At 40.0% G+C, this 16,688-nt stretch overlaps 1 protein-coding gene across 3 annotated transcripts in view; it reads left to right on the top strand.

Moving 5' to 3' along the window:
• SLC35F2 (solute carrier family 35 member F2) overlaps positions 1-16,403 on the top strand; it is a 47,810-nt gene extending 31,407 nt beyond the window's left edge. For 2 of the 3 annotated variants that reach the window (XM_022566344.2, XM_089915489.1), the window contains exons 4-8: positions 9,005-9,164; positions 10,031-10,187; positions 10,735-10,787; positions 11,828-11,982; positions 15,361-16,403. In XM_022566344.2, the coding sequence (XP_022422052.1) occupies positions 9,005-9,164; positions 10,031-10,187; positions 10,735-10,787; positions 11,828-11,982; positions 15,361-15,546 (711 nt within the window). In that variant the 3' untranslated portion in view covers positions 15,547-16,403. The remainder of the gene's footprint in view (positions 1-9,004; positions 9,165-10,030; positions 10,188-10,734; positions 10,788-11,827; positions 11,983-15,360) is intronic. The other variant, XM_022566345.3, reaches the window with a different exon arrangement.
• Positions 16,404-16,688: the final 285 nt, after the last annotated feature.

The raw sequence follows: 16,688 nt of genomic DNA, 5'->3' as shown, positions 1-16,688 counted from the left end.
TTCCCCGACCAGGGAGAGATTGAACCTGCACCCTCAGCAGTGTAAGCACAGAGTCTTAACCACTGGACTACCAAGGAATTCCTGATACATCACTTTTTAATATAAAACAGATATGATCTTATCTTCAAATTTTAGGAACATGGAAAAATTTAGCTGTCCAGTTTTCCCAGCACCACTTACTGAAGAGGCTGTCTTTTCTCCATTGTATATTCTTGCCTCCTTTATCAAAGATAAGGTGACCATATGTGCGTTGGTTAATCTCTGGGCTTTCTATCCTGTTCCATTGATCTATATTTCTGGTTTTGTGCCAGTACCATACTGTCTTGATTACTGTAGCTTTGTAGTATAGTCTGAAGTCCAGGAGCCTGATTCCTCCAGCTCTGTTTTTCGTTCTCAAGATTGCTTTGGCTATTTCGGGTCTTTTGTATTTCCATACAAATTGTGAAATTTTTTGTTCTAGTTCTATGAAAAATGCCAATGGTAGTTTGATAGGGATTGCATTGAATCTGTAGATTGCTTTGGGTAGTAGAGTCATTTTCACAATGTTGATTCTTCCAATCCAAGAACATGGTATATCTCTCCATCTATTTGTATCATCTTTAATTTCTTTCATCAGTGTCTTATAATTTTCTGCGTACAGCTCTTTTGTCTCCTTAGGTAGGTTTATTCCTAGATATGTTATTCTTTTTGTTGCAATGGTAAATGGGAGTGTTTTCTTAATTTCACATTCAGATTTTTCATCATTAGTGTATAAGAATGCCAGAGATTTCTGTGCATTAATTTTGTATCCTGCTACTTTACCAAATTCATTGATTAGCTCTAGTAGTTTTCAGGTAGCATCTTTAGGATTCTCTGTGTATAGTATCCTGTCATCTGCAAACAGTGACAGCTTCACTTCTTCTTTTCCGATTTGGATTCCTTTTATTTCTTTTTCTTCTCTGATTGCTGTGGCTAAAACTTCCAAAACTATGTTGAATAAGAGTGGTGAGAGTGGGCAACCTTGTCTTGTTCCTGATCTTAGTGGAAATGCTTTCAGTTTTTCACCATTGAGGACGATGTTGGCTGTGGGTTTGTCATATATGGCCTTTAGTATGTTGAGGAAAGTTCCTTCTATGCCTACTTTCTGCAGGGTTTTTATCATAAATGGGTGTTGAATTTTGTCGAAAGCTTTCTCTGCATCTATTGAGATGATATGGTTTTTCTCCTTCAATTTGTTAATATGGTGTATCATGTTGATTGATTTGCGTATATTGAAGAATCCTTGCATTCCTGGAATAAACCCCACTTGATCATGGTGTAGGATCCTTTTAATGTGCTGTTGGATTCTGTTTGCTAGTATTTTGTTGAGGATTTTTGCATCTATGTTCATCAGTGATATTGGGCTGTAGTTTTCTTTCTTTGTGACATCTTTGTCTGGTTTTGGTATCTGGGTGATGGTGGCCTCGTAGAATGAGTTTGGGAGTGTTCCTCCCTCTGCTATATTTTGGAAGAGTTTGAGAAGGATAGGTGTTAGCTCTTCTCTAAATGTTTGATAGAATTTGCCTGTGAAGCCATCTGGTCCTGGGCTTTTGTTTGTTGGAAGATTTTTAATCACAGTTTCAATTTCAGTGCTTGTGATTGGTCTGTTCATATTTTCTATTTCTTCCTGGTTCAGTCTCGGCAGGTTGTGCATTTCTATGAATTTGTCCATTTCTTCCAGGTTGTCCATTTTATTGGCATAGAGTTGCTTGTAGTAATCTCTCATGATCCTTTGTATTTCTGCAGTGTCATTTGTTACTTCTCCTTTTTCATTTCTAATTCTATTGATTTGAGTCTTCTCCCTTTTTTTCTTGATGAGTCTGGCTAGTGGTTTATCTATTTTGTTTATCTTCTCAAAGAACCAGCTTTTAGTTTTATTGATCTTTGCTATTGTTTCCTTCATTTCTTTTTCATTTATTTCTGATCTGATCTTTATCTCTTTCCTTCTTCTAACTTTGGGGTTTTTTTGTTCTTCTTTCTCTAATTGCTTTAGGTGCAAGGTTAGGTTGTTTATTTGAGATGTTTCCTGTTTCTTAAGGTAGGATTGTATTGCTATAAACTTCCCTCTTAGAACTGCTTTTGCTGCATCCCATGGGTTTTGGGTCGTGTTTTCATTGTCATTTGTTTCTAGGTATTTTTCGATTTCTTCTTTGATTTCTTCAGTGATCACTTTGTTATTAAGTAATGTATTGTTTAGCCTCCATGTGTTTGTATTTTTTACAGATCTTTTCCTGTAATTGATATCTAGTCTCATAGCGTTGTGGTTGGAAAAGATACTTGATACGATTTCGATTTTCCTAAATTTACCAAGGCAAGATTTGTGACCCAAGATATGATCTATCCTGGAGAATGTTCCATGAGCACTTGAGAAAAAGGTGTATTCTGTTGTTTTTGGATGGAATGTCCTATAAATATTAACTAAGTCCACTTGTTTAATGTATCATCTATAGCTTGTGTTTCCGTATTTATTTTCATTTTTGATGATCTGTCCATTGGTGAAAGTGGGGTGTTAAAGTCCCCTACTATGATTCTGTTACTGTCGATTTCCCTTTTTATGGCTCCTAGTATTTGCCTTATGTATTGCGGTGCTCCTATGTTGGGTGCATAAATATTTACAATTGTTATATCTTCTTCTTGGATTGATCCCTTGATCATTATGTAGTGTCCTTCTTTGTCTCTTCTAATAGTCCCTATTTTAAAGTCTATTTTGTCTGATATGAGAATTGCTACTCCAGCTTTCTTTTGGTTTCCACTTTTTCATGGAATATCTTTTTCCATCCTCTCACTTTCAGTCTGTATGTGCCCCTAGGTCTGAAGTGGGTCTCTTGTAGACAGCATATATACGGGTCTTGTTTTTGTATCCATTCAGCCAGTCTGTGTCTTTTGGTGGGAGCATTTAATCCATTTACATTTAAGGTAATTACCAATATGTATGTTCCTATTCCCATTTTCTTAATTCTTTTGGGTTGGTTATTGTAGGTCTTTTCGTTCTCTTGTGTTTCTTGCCTATAGAAGTTCCTTTAGCATTTGTTGTAAAGCTGGTTTGGTGGTGCTGAACTCTCTCAGCTTTTGCTTGTCTGTACAGGTTTTAATTTCTCCATCAAATCTGAATGAGATCCTTGCTGGGTAGAGTAATCTTGGTTTTAGCTTTTTCTCCTTTATCACTTTAAATATGTCCTGCCACTCCCTTCTGGCTCGCAGAGTTTCTGCTGAAATATCAGCTGTTAACCTTATGGGGATTCCCTTGTGTGTTATTTGTTGTTTTTCTCTTGCTGCTTTTAATATGTTTTCTTTGTATTTAATTTTTGATAGTTTGATTAATATGTGTCTTGGCGTGTTCTTCCTTGGATTTACCCTGTATGGGACTCTCTGTGCTTCCTGGACTTGATTATTTCCTTTCCCATATTAGGGAAAATTTCAACTATAATCTCTTCAAATATTTTCTCAGTCCGTTTCTTTTACTCTTCTTCTTTTGGGACCCCTATAATTCGAATGTTGGTTCATTTAATGTTGTCCCAGAGGTCTCTGAGACTGTCCGCAGTTCTTTTCATTCTTTTTTCTTTATTCTGCTCTGCAGTAGTTATTTCCACTATTTTATCTTCCAGTTCACTTATCCGTTCTGCCTCAGTTATTCTGCTATTGATCCCTTCTAGAGTATTTTTAATTTCATTTATTGTGTTGTTCATCATTGCTTGTTTCCTCTTTAGTTCTTCTAGGCCCTTGTTAAATGTTTCTTGCATTTTCTCTAGTCTATTTCCAAGATTTTAGGATCATCTTTACTATCATTATTCTGAATTGTTTTTCAGGTGGACTGCCTATTTCCTCTTCATTTGTTAGGTCTGGTGGGTTTTTACCTTGCTCCTTCATCTGCTGTGTGTTTTTCTGTCTTTTCATTTTGCTTATCTTACTGTGTTTGGGGTCTCCTTTTTGCAGGCTGCAGGTTCGTAGTTCCTGTTGTTTTTGGTGTCTGTCCCCAGTGGCTATGGTTGGTTCAGTGGGTTGTGTAGGTTTCCTGGTGGAGGGGACCAGTGCCTGTGTTCTGGTGGATGAGGTTGGATCTTGTCTTTCTGGTGGGCAGGGCCACGTCTGGTGGTGTATTTTGGGGTGTCTATGGCCTTATTATGATTTTAGGCAGCCTCTCTGCTTATGGGTGGGGTTGTGTTCCTATCTTGCTAGTTGTTTGGCATAGGGTGTCCAGCACTGTAGCTTGCTGGTCGTTGAGTGAAGCTGGGTGTTGGTGTTGAGATGGAGATCTCTGGGAGATTTTCGCTGTTTGATATTACGTGGAGCTGGGAGACTTCTTGTGGACCAGTGTCCTGAAGTTGGCTCTCCCACCTCAGAGGCACAGCCCTGATGCCTGGCTGGAGCACTAAAAGCCTGTCCTCCACACAGCTCAGAATAAAAGGGATAAAAAATAGAAAGAAAGAAAGAAAGAGGATAAAAGAAAGTAAGATAAAATAAAGTTACTAAAATAAAAAATTATTAAGAAAAAAATTTTTTAAGTAAAAAAAAAAAAAGAAAAGAAAAAAAACAAAAACGGACGGACAGAACCCTAGGACAAATGGTGAAAGCAAAGCTATACAGACAAAATCTCACACAGAAGCATACACATACACACTCACAAAAAGAGGAAAAGGGGAAAAAATAATATATCTTGCTCCCAAAGTCCACCGCCTCAATTTGGGATGATTCGTTGTCTATTCAGGTATTCCACAGATGCAGGGTTCATCAAGTTGATTGTGGAGCTTTAATCCGCTGCTTCTGAGGCTGCTGGGTGAAATTTCCCTTTCTCTTCTTTGTTTGCACAGCTCCCGGGGTTCAGCTTTGGATTTGGCCCCTCCTCTACGTGTAGGTCGCCTCAGGGCATCTGTTTTTTCACTTAGACAGGACGGGGTTAAAGGAGCAGCTGATTCGGGGGCTCTGGCTCACTCAGGCCGGGCAGAGGGAGGGGTACAGCTGTGGGGCGAGCCTGCGGCAGCACAGGCCAACATAACGTTGCACCAGTCTGAGGCGCGCCGTGTGTTCTCCCGGGGAAGTTGTCCCTGGATCACGGGACCCTGGCAGTGGCGGGCTGCACAGGCTCCCCGGAAGGGAGGTATGGATAGTGACCTGTGCTCGCACACAGGCTTCTTGGTTGCGGCAGCAGCAGCCTTAGCTTCTTATGCCCGTCTCTGGGGTCCGCGCTGATAGACGCGGCTCGCGCCCATCTCTGGAGCTCCTTTAAGCAGCCCTCTTAATCCCCTCTCCTTGCGCACCAGGAAACAAAGAGGCAAGAAAAAGTCTCTTGCCTCTTCGGCAGCTCCAGACTTTTTCCCGGACTCCCTCCTGGCTAGCTGTGGCGCAGTAGTCCCCTTCAGGCTGTGTTCACGCCGACAACCCCAGTCCTCTCCCTGCGATCCAACCGAAGCCCGAGCCTCAGCTCCCAGCCCACGCCTGCCCCGGCGGGTGAGCAGACAAGCCTCTCGGGCTGGTGAGTGCTGGTCGGCACCGATCCTCTGTGTGGTAGTCTCTGCGCTTTGCCCTCTGCAGCCCTGTTGCTTCGCTCTCCTCCGTGGCTCTGAAGCTTCCCCCTCCGCCACCCGCAGTCTCCACCCGCGAAGGGGCTTCTAGTGCGTGGAAACCTTTCCTCCATCACAGCTCCCTCCCTCTGGTGCAGGTCCCGTCCCTATTCTTTTGTCTCTGTTTTTACTTTTTTCTTTTGCCCTACCCAGGTACGTGGGGAGTTTCTTGCCTTTTGGGAGGTCTGAGGTCTTCTGCCAGCCTTCAGTCGGTGTTCTATAGGAGCAGTTCCACATGTAGATGTATTTCTGATGTATCTGTGGGGAGGAAGGTGATCTCTGCGTCTTAACTCTTCCGCCATCTTCTCAAATTTCCAGAATGCCTTTTAATATTGTGCTAAGCATTTTCCTCAGCAAATCTCTTGGGTTTCGACTGGCATGGGTTAAAAAGCCAAGATAGGAAATATTTGTTAAGACAGACATAATAGGAGGCACGTGAAAAACCCAGAATTTCACAAAAATTAAAACCAGGAGTTACCTAGAAGATGCAGTTCATCACAAATAGTATTAAGTGTACTTTTAGCAATGAATAATGAGTATAAGTATATAGAAAATGGCATTTTTCTAGTCACATCTATCCTCATAATCTCACACACCGTTTAATTACTTGATTACAATTTGTAGAAACTTTGATCTCTGACTAATGACAATTAGAAGTTATGAATTGGTACAAGGTCTAAACACAGCTAAACAAAACACAGCTGGGTTATTGTGACTAAAGGTCATGCCTTAAACTAATCTCAAACAATTTCTTTCATCTTAGCCTCTTAGAAAAACCTAAGCATTTGGTTGTCAAAAGTTATGTACTTATGGTCCTAGCAAGCCCTATTATAAAAAGCACATCTAACAACTAGAGGTGCTTCCAGCAGTAGAAAGTGCCTCTCATTGGAATTCTTCAAGCGGATTCTCTCCTTGAGTAAGTCTCTGGCCTGGTTAATCTGAAAGGGTGGAAGTTATTTACTGATTGATTGCTTGATCACCATGCGTGACATGTGGGCTCTTAGTTCCCTGACCAGGGATCGAACCTGTGTCCCCTGCAGTGGAAGCTTGGAGTCCTAACCACTGGACCACCAGGGAATTCCCCTTGAAAAGGTGGAAGTTTAGATTGGATGGTCTTTGAAACTCCTTCTTAAGGATTCCTTCAAAGATTCTGTAATTGTGAATAGTAATGTAGTAGTTCTTGATGTGGCCATTGACATTGCTGGCCTAGGTTTCTACTCATGTCTCTTCTCACTTCACTGCCACATCTACACATTCCGTACCCACAGGCGGCTTCTCTCTCTTATGTTGCTCTATTCTTTCTAGAATGAATCCTTTTTAAAGCCCCTTCTCTAAGGCCTAATTCAATTTCACTTTCTCCTCTATACTCCACTGTATCTCTAATAAAGTCTAATTCATGTTTATATCCATGCCTTCTCCTCATTCCAGGTTCTTACTTAGTTCCTTGCTTACTGTGACTGTACAATAATTTTTAACGATTAAATTAAATAGGGAGGCTCTTAGAGCTACAGGCATCAAACAGAAGACATCTGTCACCAAGAACACATTTTGAAAAGATCCAATGTAGATAAATGACTGAATGTGATAGATATCAGATTAGAAGTCATGGAATTTTAGAGTGGGAAGGTACCTGTGAGATCATTTGGTCTGACCTCTTGATTTCAGATTTTGACTCAAAGGGTGACTAGCTAGAGATCACACAGCTGGTCAATGGTAGGTCTGGGGCCTGAGGTCTTGGGAGCTCTTACCAAATGTAGGTGCCTCCCTTATATGGCTACTCATTGCCCACCAAAAATTGTTTAAAATAGAGCAGGTTTAAGTTTGACTTTAAGACACAATTTGAGGATAGGGAGTCTCCTGTAATAGTTTTTAGAGTGACTTTTTCCACTTTTCTTGTTTAAAGAATGTAGTTTAGACTTTGTTACTTCATTATGGCTGGATTCTGTTGGTGTCTTCAAGGACAAGCTATTATCATTTGCATCGTTTAATGGTTTGTTATTCAGGCAGGCTCAATAAAGCACTTAAGAGATTGGAGTTCTAAAAAAAAAAAAAGAGAGAGAGAGACAGATTGGAGTTCTGCAGCTGGAATAAATAACACAAGGCAAGGTGCCCATTCCTATACTTAACATTGCAGTGAAAGGCAATCAGTAAACAACTGTGGACAGGATCAAACGGGCTGTTGGAGATTTAGGGGCCTGCCTTCTCCAAGACTAAACAGATACAGAGCAACTCAGGGACACGTTTAAAAAAAGAACAGGATGAGCAATCAAAAAACATCATCAGGAACATTTTTAGTAAAAGGAATATATTTTATCCTTGAATGCACTTTACCAAATTTGTGACTTTAAGAATCCAGTGAATGGAATCTCTTTTTCTTTTATCTTACAAAGATTTTGGATTTACTATAATTTTGGCACTCTTAATCCCCCTGCCTTTCAGACTGGCAATATCAGGGGTGTAGCAAGTATTTTCTGGATGCAGGACCAACAGGTGATGGAGGAGTATATGATGAAGATGAGCAAGAGTATTTGCTGTGAGCAAGCATCTGTCTTATATGGTGGGGTTGGACACTTTGTCAAGGAGATGGTGTCTGTTTGCTCTCTCATAATAACCTGTACTTTTTTGTAGCTCTTAGCCCAATTGCATTTATATATTGGTTGTGTGATTCTTCTGTGTCTGTCTAGCCTTCTGTATACTCCTCTTTGTGTCTCTCTTGTTCTCCTCTATATTCCAGCTCCTCTCACAGTGTCTCCCACATATCACATACTTAAATATTTGTTGACTGAGTGAATGGGCACATGTCTACTGGACTTAAAGATAAACACAGGTGGGAGTGTAGAGGTAAACTGCATAGGCTGTTGGGCAGAATTCCTGGGTTCATCAACTGGCTCCAACACTTTTATTTATTTATGGCTGTGTTGGGTCTTTGTTGCTACACGCGGGCTTTCTCTAGTTGCAGTGAGTGGGGGCTACTCTTCGTTGCAGTGCATGTGCTTCTCATTGCGGTTGCTTCTCTTGTTGCAGAGCACGGGCTCTAGGCACGTGGGCTCAGTAGTTGTGGTGGACAGGCTTAGTTGCTCCATGGCATTGGGATCTTCCCGGACCAGGGCTCAAACCCGTGTCCCCTGCATTGGCAGGTGGATTCTTAACCACTGTGCCACCAGGGAAGTCCTCCACCACTTTTAACTATGTGAATTTGGGCAACTCATTTAACCTTTCTGTGCCTTTGTTTTCCTCCTGTGTAAAACGGAGATTGCAGTTATAATCTCATAGAATTGTTGTGAGGATTAAATGAGTTAATCCAGGTAAGGTATTTAGTACAGGGCTGGCAATAATAAATGCTCAATAAACACTGACTCCTGTTATTACTTAATCATCTTGTAGCTAATGAGAGATGTTTTAAGCCATCTGTTTCTCCTTCCATGCAGCTTTTGGATTGCTTTGGGATTCCTGTGTTGATGGCTCTCTCGTGGTTTATTCTTTATGCAAGATACAGAGTGATCCACTTCATCGCTGTGGCTGTCTGTCTGTTGGGCGTAGGAACTATGGTTGGTGCAGACATATTAGCAGGGAGGGAAGACAATTCAGGTGAGACTGTGTTACTTGTTTCTGGTTTAGTCACAGAAAAAGTTTTGCTTATGTCCTCACTTTTATTGTGCAAAGATAAAGTAAAAGGCAGAGAACGTGTCCTGATTAACTATCTTTAAAATTTTACTTTTAGATTTACTTGCTTCTGGTACTATAACCATTTCCACAAAGCAGTCTTTATGTTTCTACCTGCCCTGAGCCCTTGCTATGTTTTGTCACACTAAATAGTTTGTTTTGTGTCATGAGAGAGAAGTTTCTTTATATATTTGCAATAATCTTTTTTTGGCCCATACATTTGGATTAGTTACTGGAAATCCTACTGTAGATTCTTGGGTTTTGTTTTCATCAAAAAGGAGACTTTGTGTTCACTGAATGACCTCTTTTTTCAGTTACTCTGTGGATGAGAACATTTTGATATTCTTTATGTCAAGGTTCAGATAGTTGATACTGTAAAATCTAAATAAGGTCTGTGATTTCACTCAATATACAAGTGACTTCAATGTCTCCTTTGATTGAGAAAATTACCTTGCTTACCTAGCTTCCTTCCCTATAGTTTTCAATGAATTCCCATCAATAATTTCCATTAATTTCTCATGTCATAGAATCATTTTCTGAGGCCTTACATTATGGTATACACCACCATCTTCCAATCTGTTAGTTTCCTGAGGATCCAAAATAAGAAAAATGAAAGCAGAATTGTGCCAGAAAGTGAGACGAGCAAGAGTCTTTAAACTTCTAAAAATCAGGGTTTCTTCTTCTGTAAAATCTTACTTAAATAAATATGAGCCAGATAATCTCCTGGAAGCAAGCTGGAGAGTTTTCCCTAGTGACAAATGTATTCCTTTTTGTGGCTTATCTCCTTATAGGTAGTGATGTACTGATTGGTGACATCTTGGTCCTCCTTGGGGCTTCCCTCTATGCTGTTTCTAATGTGTGTGAAGAATACATCGTGAAGAAGCTGAGCAGACAGGAGTTTTTAGGAATGGTGGGCTTGTTTGGAACAATTATCAGTGGCATACAGCTGTAAGATTCTAAATTTATCCTTAAAAACAATATAAGCAAATATGTCATAGATGATTACTTTCCAGCTACTAATATTCATTGTTTATTTGGCCCAAATTCAAATTTGAAATCAGTAACTTGCTAAATATCTATTAGAAGATTTTTGAAACATCAAGAATTATGCCTCATTTTCTTTTACATGTGTGATGCTTGATTCCTGCTTATAATGTGGTAGACTTTATATTACCAGTGAAGACTCTTTTTCAATTATTCCTAGAAAATATTAACTTCCTGTTCAAATGGGAACACATAGTGTCATGTTTTCCTCCTGTAGTTGACTACTGTAGAGTGCTTCTAAGGGTGTCAAACATGTGTTTATGGACTCCTCTGGGTTTTATTCTTTGTCATTTTAACTAAAGATAGTTATTTTTATACTCTAAGAAAAATTCAAAAGTCAACATAATTAATCACCTTGGTGAAGTACTTAAAGCTTGAAGCAATTTAATTGCTTATAAAATAGTAAAAATTAGTATAAAGATCTCTCTGTGACCTCTTGTTTTAATCACAGATTGATTGTGGAATATAAGGATATTGCCAGCATTCACTGGGACTGGAAAATTGGTATGTACATACATAATAATTCTTGTTAGTCTTTCCCCTGACACACATCAAGAAATAAATACTTCATTTTAGTAATACTATTAAACATTTTTATATAAAATCACAGAGTAATTTAGTACACAGAGAACTATAGTGGTTTACATTGAGTTTTCTCTGAGAACTTGTAAACAAACCCCCCCATAAAAGTTAATCCTTAATCTTTACCTTCAGGAATAGCCTTTCTTTACTAGGAATTCTGAACAAGACTGACCTTTGGCCACACTAACTTTCAACTAGATCTGTATCTCGAGTCCTCAGACTTCTTGTGAAGGTTGTCTGCTTGATGTAATTTGTGAAGTATTAACCTGAATAATCTGATGGTGTGTAATCACCACCATGTTCCATTGCTACTCTCATCTGATAGGAAAGATCTGAACCTTATTTAATGATGCGTGGAAAGAAATTAATTACTACATGAAGTGTCATTGAAATTCATTTACCATGCTTGGATGATTTCATTCAAGTAAATAACTTAGATTGCCTGTGTGTGTGTGTGTGTGTGTTGAGTGAGGTTGGAGAAGTGGTTGTGAAGCAGAGGTAACTGCTATAAGTAGTTGCTGACCCACATGACCAGCTCTTATGAGATGAACAAAAGATAATGGGCCTAACGACTATCTTTGATACCCTAAAAATACTTTATTTTGATTCAACCACACAAATCATGTCCAACCATGATGCCTTTTATCATTGGCATCTCTCTGCTCTGGGCAGGTGGATAACATGGGGTGATAAGAGCTGTTGACTTACACCATAAGCAAGATTCTATGGCCTCGATCATCTAACACTCTGTTGAATTTTTTAAGTTCTTCATCATATCTTGTTGTTATTTTTTTCCTGAGAGCTTTGTATGTCTCATTTGCAATACTTGCTGTTAACAAGTGGCTTTGTGGATAGTATGTTAAAGGATCAGGGAATTTTATATATCAGTCAAGCTTTAAAAGCACAGCACCTTTAACTTTTGGTTTCTTCCTATAACATTAGATATTCCATTTTTTTCACAGCCCTGCTGTTTGTAGCATTTGCCCTCTGTATGTTTTGCCTGTACAGCTTCATGCCACTGGTGATTAAAGTCACTAGTGCCACTTCTGTCAACCTGGGCATCCTGACAGCTGACCTCTACAGTCTTTTCTTTGGACTCTTTCTGTTTGGCTATAAGGTGAGCAAATAGATCTTGTTCAAATCAGAACACTTTTTTGGTTTAAAAGAAGTAATGGGTTTCTTTAAGATTTTAGATCCCAAAATGAAACCTTCTCACCTTCTTGGCAAGAATTTCTTTGGACACTCTCACTCCAGGCAAATAGCATGTTAGTGTTATTATAAGAGTCTTGCTTTGAGAACTACTGCCTTAGAAATCCATCTTTCTGGGACTTCCCTGGTGGCGCAGTGGTTAAGAATCCGCCTGCCAATGCGGGGGACACGGGTTTGAGCCCTGGTCCAGGAAGATCTCATATGCCGTGGAGCAACTAAGCCTGTGTGCCACAACTACTGAGCCCGTGAGCCACAACTACTGAAGCCCGTGCACGTAGAGCCTGTGCTCTGCAACAAGAGAAGCCACTGCAATGAGAAGCCTGCACGCCACAACGAAGAGTAACCCCGGCTTGCTGCAGCTAGAGAAAGCCCGCGTGCAGCAACGAAAACCCAAAACAGCCAAAAATAAATTATTTTTTAAAAAAAGAAAGAAATCCATCTTTCTATAGTATAAAGCTTGTTGACTTGGCTGCTATTACAGTCATTTGAACAAATAGTTAGAATGTCGGCTGTTGCTTGATAATTTTGGTTTTAGCTGGGGATAGCAACTATATTTCTTTATCCGTGTAAAATTTTGTATCTGGGTGGAAATTGCTTGGCACTGATTTACACTGTTCCCAGGAATTGGCCAGGAACTCACAATGCCTAGTTCAGTGTGTTCTCAGAAATTTCTGCTTAAGAGGCATAACCCATTTTTGCTTTTACATGTCACAGGAACCAGCTGTTATCTTCACAAACTTGCTGGTTAAGGTATTCCTGAACTAAGACTGAAGAAGTATTTATAGCTTTTTGGTGGCATCATTAAAAAGTAACAAATGTCACAGTGAATCAGGGAAGTGATCCTGACAGCCCTAGATTTTTTTTTTCTATGATAGCAATCATTAAGGGGTACAAAGTGGGCCTTAAAAGTGAGTTAAAAAAAAAAAAAAGTGAGTTAGCTGTTCTGTGGTGCTGTTCTTGCATTTCACATGGCCACCACTAGGGGACCATGGTGTTTTTATTCTGCAGTTCAAGGCCAGTTGATGGCTACCCATACCCAGAGAAAGCTTGAGAGCTCTGCAGTATAACATTTGGCCCCGCTTACCTGTGCTTTTTTTTTTTTTAACTAAACATATTGAGGTAGCTTTAGTAGTTTAACTTCTACTTTTCCCTCATTAGTAAAATAATGTCCAAGGAGGAAGTAAGGTTAAAGAAATAAAAGCTTCAAAGTGAAAGTACACTTGTCGCTACCTATTATAAGCTCCCTTAATGTACATATTTGCTTTTTAACTGTATTAACTTTAATGAGAAAAAGCCTTCTTGTGTTGTCATTTTTTTTGGCCACATGACTTACACTATTATTCTCAAAAGTGGAACATGCAAACTATAAGTTCCTTGCAGTTCTTTTGCTTTATGTTTCTTTGTCCCTGCATGTCTAGCAGCTCACTCATAACTCATATCAGATTTTATTCTTTTTGGTCAAAGGCTGTTTCAAGACTTGTAGAGCAAAGAGGAGGTCTGCTGTGATCTTCAGAGTAAATTACAGAGGTGGGAAATCATTCAGAGCATAAAGACGGTATCTAGGATCTTAGAAGAAATTTTTAAAGACAGAATCATAAGTTCAGTATGTCACTAATTTAAAAAAATTATAGTATCTAAAATAACTTCGGCTCTGATATTTTAAAACACAGTTGAAAAAGACATTAAACAATTTCTGTATTCATTGGTGTCAGACTCTGCCTCCTCTGGATTGATCTTGAGTAAATACTCACTGAACAGAGTAGCCACAAGAAATTTCCTGTATAGATCCAGACACAAAGGGTAAAATTTTAAAAACAGCCTCTGATTCAGGAGACTTATTATCTCACTCCCTCAGAGTCTCTCTCTTCTAATAAAGGTGCCTCCATTTAATCATGTGCCTTCTTAAGAGGAACAAGATACTTTTTTCTCATAAACATTTAAAACCACCAAACCAAACAGGACATGTTTTGAATAAGTTACTTAGGTTTTCCCACAGGTAACAGTGAACATTCTATTGGAGAGCATGATTGACCTTCATGATACTGACTTTAAAAGTTTAGGGTACTCTCAATAGCTTTAACTCCCTTTAATCTTTTCTGAATCATTTTTCCCCCCCAAAAAAATTTATTCAATACCAGCTATGTGCTGGGTGCTGTGCTGAGATTGGATCCAAGAATGAAACCTGTGGAGGAAATTAGTTTGGCTGCTGCTCCGGTTGACATTATCACTGGCTTTGCATCATCACTGAATCCAGTGGAGGCCTTCCAGCTTTGGGGAGGATTGTGGGTATTCCATTCCTTAAAAAGTTCTAACGGTTTAAGGTTAAGAACTAATTGAGCACCTATGAAACATTAACATGTTGAAGCCAATGGTGACCCATAGAAGCCCACACCTGGAGATGACTGTAATCTACTTAATACTCATTTCAAAACCCATTTCATTTTTTCCTTCTACCTTTGGGAGTATGTCTTTTTTTAAAAAAAATTAATTTATTTTATTCATTTATTTTTGGCTGCATTGGGTCTTCGTTGCTGCGTGCAGGCTGTTCTCTAGTTGCAGCCAGTGGGGGCTACTCTTCATTGTGGTGTGTGGGCTTCTCATTGCAGTGGCTTCTCTTGTTGCGAAGCACAGGCTCTAGGAGCATGGGCTTCAGTAGTTGTAGTATGCGAGCTCAGTAGTTGTGGCTCATGGGCTCTACAGTGCAGGCTCAGTAGTTGTGGCACACGGGTGTAGTTGCTCTGTGGCATGTGGGATCCTCCCGGACCAGGGCTCGAACCCATGTCCCCTGCCTTGGCAGGCAGATTCCCAACCACTGCACCACCAGGGAAGCCTGGGAGTGTGTCTTACTTTTTCTTCTCTCTCATCTTCTTTCTCTTCTCCTTTTCCAAACCATTCTGTTTTCTTATTGTTTCACACCAGTGTTGTAAGCTGTGCCTAGGGTCTGAATCTGGGTCTCTCATGGTACCATGCTAAATTTTTAGTCTCTCCACTAAGTAAGTGGGACTAGTTGTGAGGTGGGATGCAGCTGGGTTATCACAGAGAAAGGCAAAAGTCCATTTCCTAAAGATCCAAGAATCCAGTTGGCTGACGTGGTGGGTGATATGGGCAGAGCTCACACATTCACCAGTACACACACACGGAACGGTTTTGGTCATTAGCATCTCCTTGGGCAACTTTCAGAAAAAAAAATTATGAGAAGGTAACCCTCAAAGCTCTGTTGACAAAAGGCAGCAGCAAAGATGTGTATGTGAGGGAGCACTGTCCATAGCCTATTATTTCCTCCTAGTTTTCAGGACTCTACGTCCTCTCTTTCACCGTCATCATGGTGGGGTTCATTCTGTACTGCTCCACTCCAACACGCACTGCAGAGCCGTTTGAAAGCAGCATGCCACCAGTTACCAGCATTGGAATCGACAACCTGGGCCTGAAGCTTGAGGAGAACCTCCAGGAGGCCCACTCTGCAGTCTTGTAGCTGGAGAAGAAGACACACACGTACACCTGGGGTTTCCTGGGAAGCTGGAAGCTGTCACCTGGATAAAGCAGAGCCTACTGCCTTGGAATACTTGGAAAATTATCAGACTCAGAGTGAATACTCTGTAGCATTGGATTGGATCCAGTGGTTAGATTTTACAAAGGAATACAAAATAATGTATCAAAAGTAGAAATTCCAAAATAGGGCAGAAGCCAAGGTCAGAATTGTGTTTCTGTGTGTTTGAGGGCCAATACCTATTAGTGTCAGGGAGACAAGGAGTGGGGCCCACACTGGGGTCTTAGAGGTACAAATAGGAAAGCAGGATTGGATAGATACCTGGGTGTGAGCCAGCCTCAGGACACAGCCTGAAAGCAGGCTGTCCAGGATGGGCTAGGTAGTCAGGAGGAGGGGCAGCCCAGGCTGGTTTTGGAGTAGGTTTCCTCATTTGGAGGCATCTGAGTTTTGTCCTGCTGAGGCAGTTATTGTCCTTGTACAAGCCTCGTGGCCTTTAGGCCACTAGATGAGGTCTGATGACTGATTGCACATGTTGGGAACATGGGTGGGCAGTACTTGAGAAATCCTGAGATACAACTGTGAGTACCATAGAAGCCGTAGAGTACAGTAAACCTAGGAACCTTCTCCCAATTGTTATTATGCTACTTCTTAGCAAATAATGTGCCATGAGATTTTTATGATACTTCTTCAATACAGAGTGTTAATATGTAGCATCATTATGATATCAACTACTAGTATGCCACTTTACAAAAACTCTGTATGTAAACTTTTTTAGGTAAAAATATAATAAAGAAATTGAGGGTAAGTGTTCATATTATTAAAAGATTTTGATTTCATGGAAATATATTTACTGTGTGGTTTTTTTGATTACCTAATTCCCCTTGTGGATTTTAAATGACTTAATATATTCAAGCTTTCCTCATATCCAACTTTTCAGAATCATGTCTTCTTAAGGCGAAGCAAACCTATCTATTTGGGGCTCTGCCAGAATGGAGGGGAAATCAGAGTAAGCTCCCAGATCATTTGCTGGAATAAACATTTAAAAATGTTTAATGGGTTTTTAAAAAAACCTTTTTGAGTGAAATAACCTTTCATTTCCTGCAGCCAATTAAAACTGATATTTGGTT

The sequence above is a fragment of the Delphinapterus leucas genome, chromosome 7, assembly GCF_059928025.1.
Source record: "Delphinapterus leucas isolate spDelLeu-1000000601 "Yukka" chromosome 7, BTC_Dleu_Yukka2, whole genome shotgun sequence".
Lineage (NCBI taxonomy): Eukaryota > Metazoa > Chordata > Mammalia > Artiodactyla > Monodontidae > Delphinapterus > Delphinapterus leucas.
Note: the sequence above shows the minus strand (reverse complement) of the source record. Positions and strands in the feature narration are given on the sequence as shown.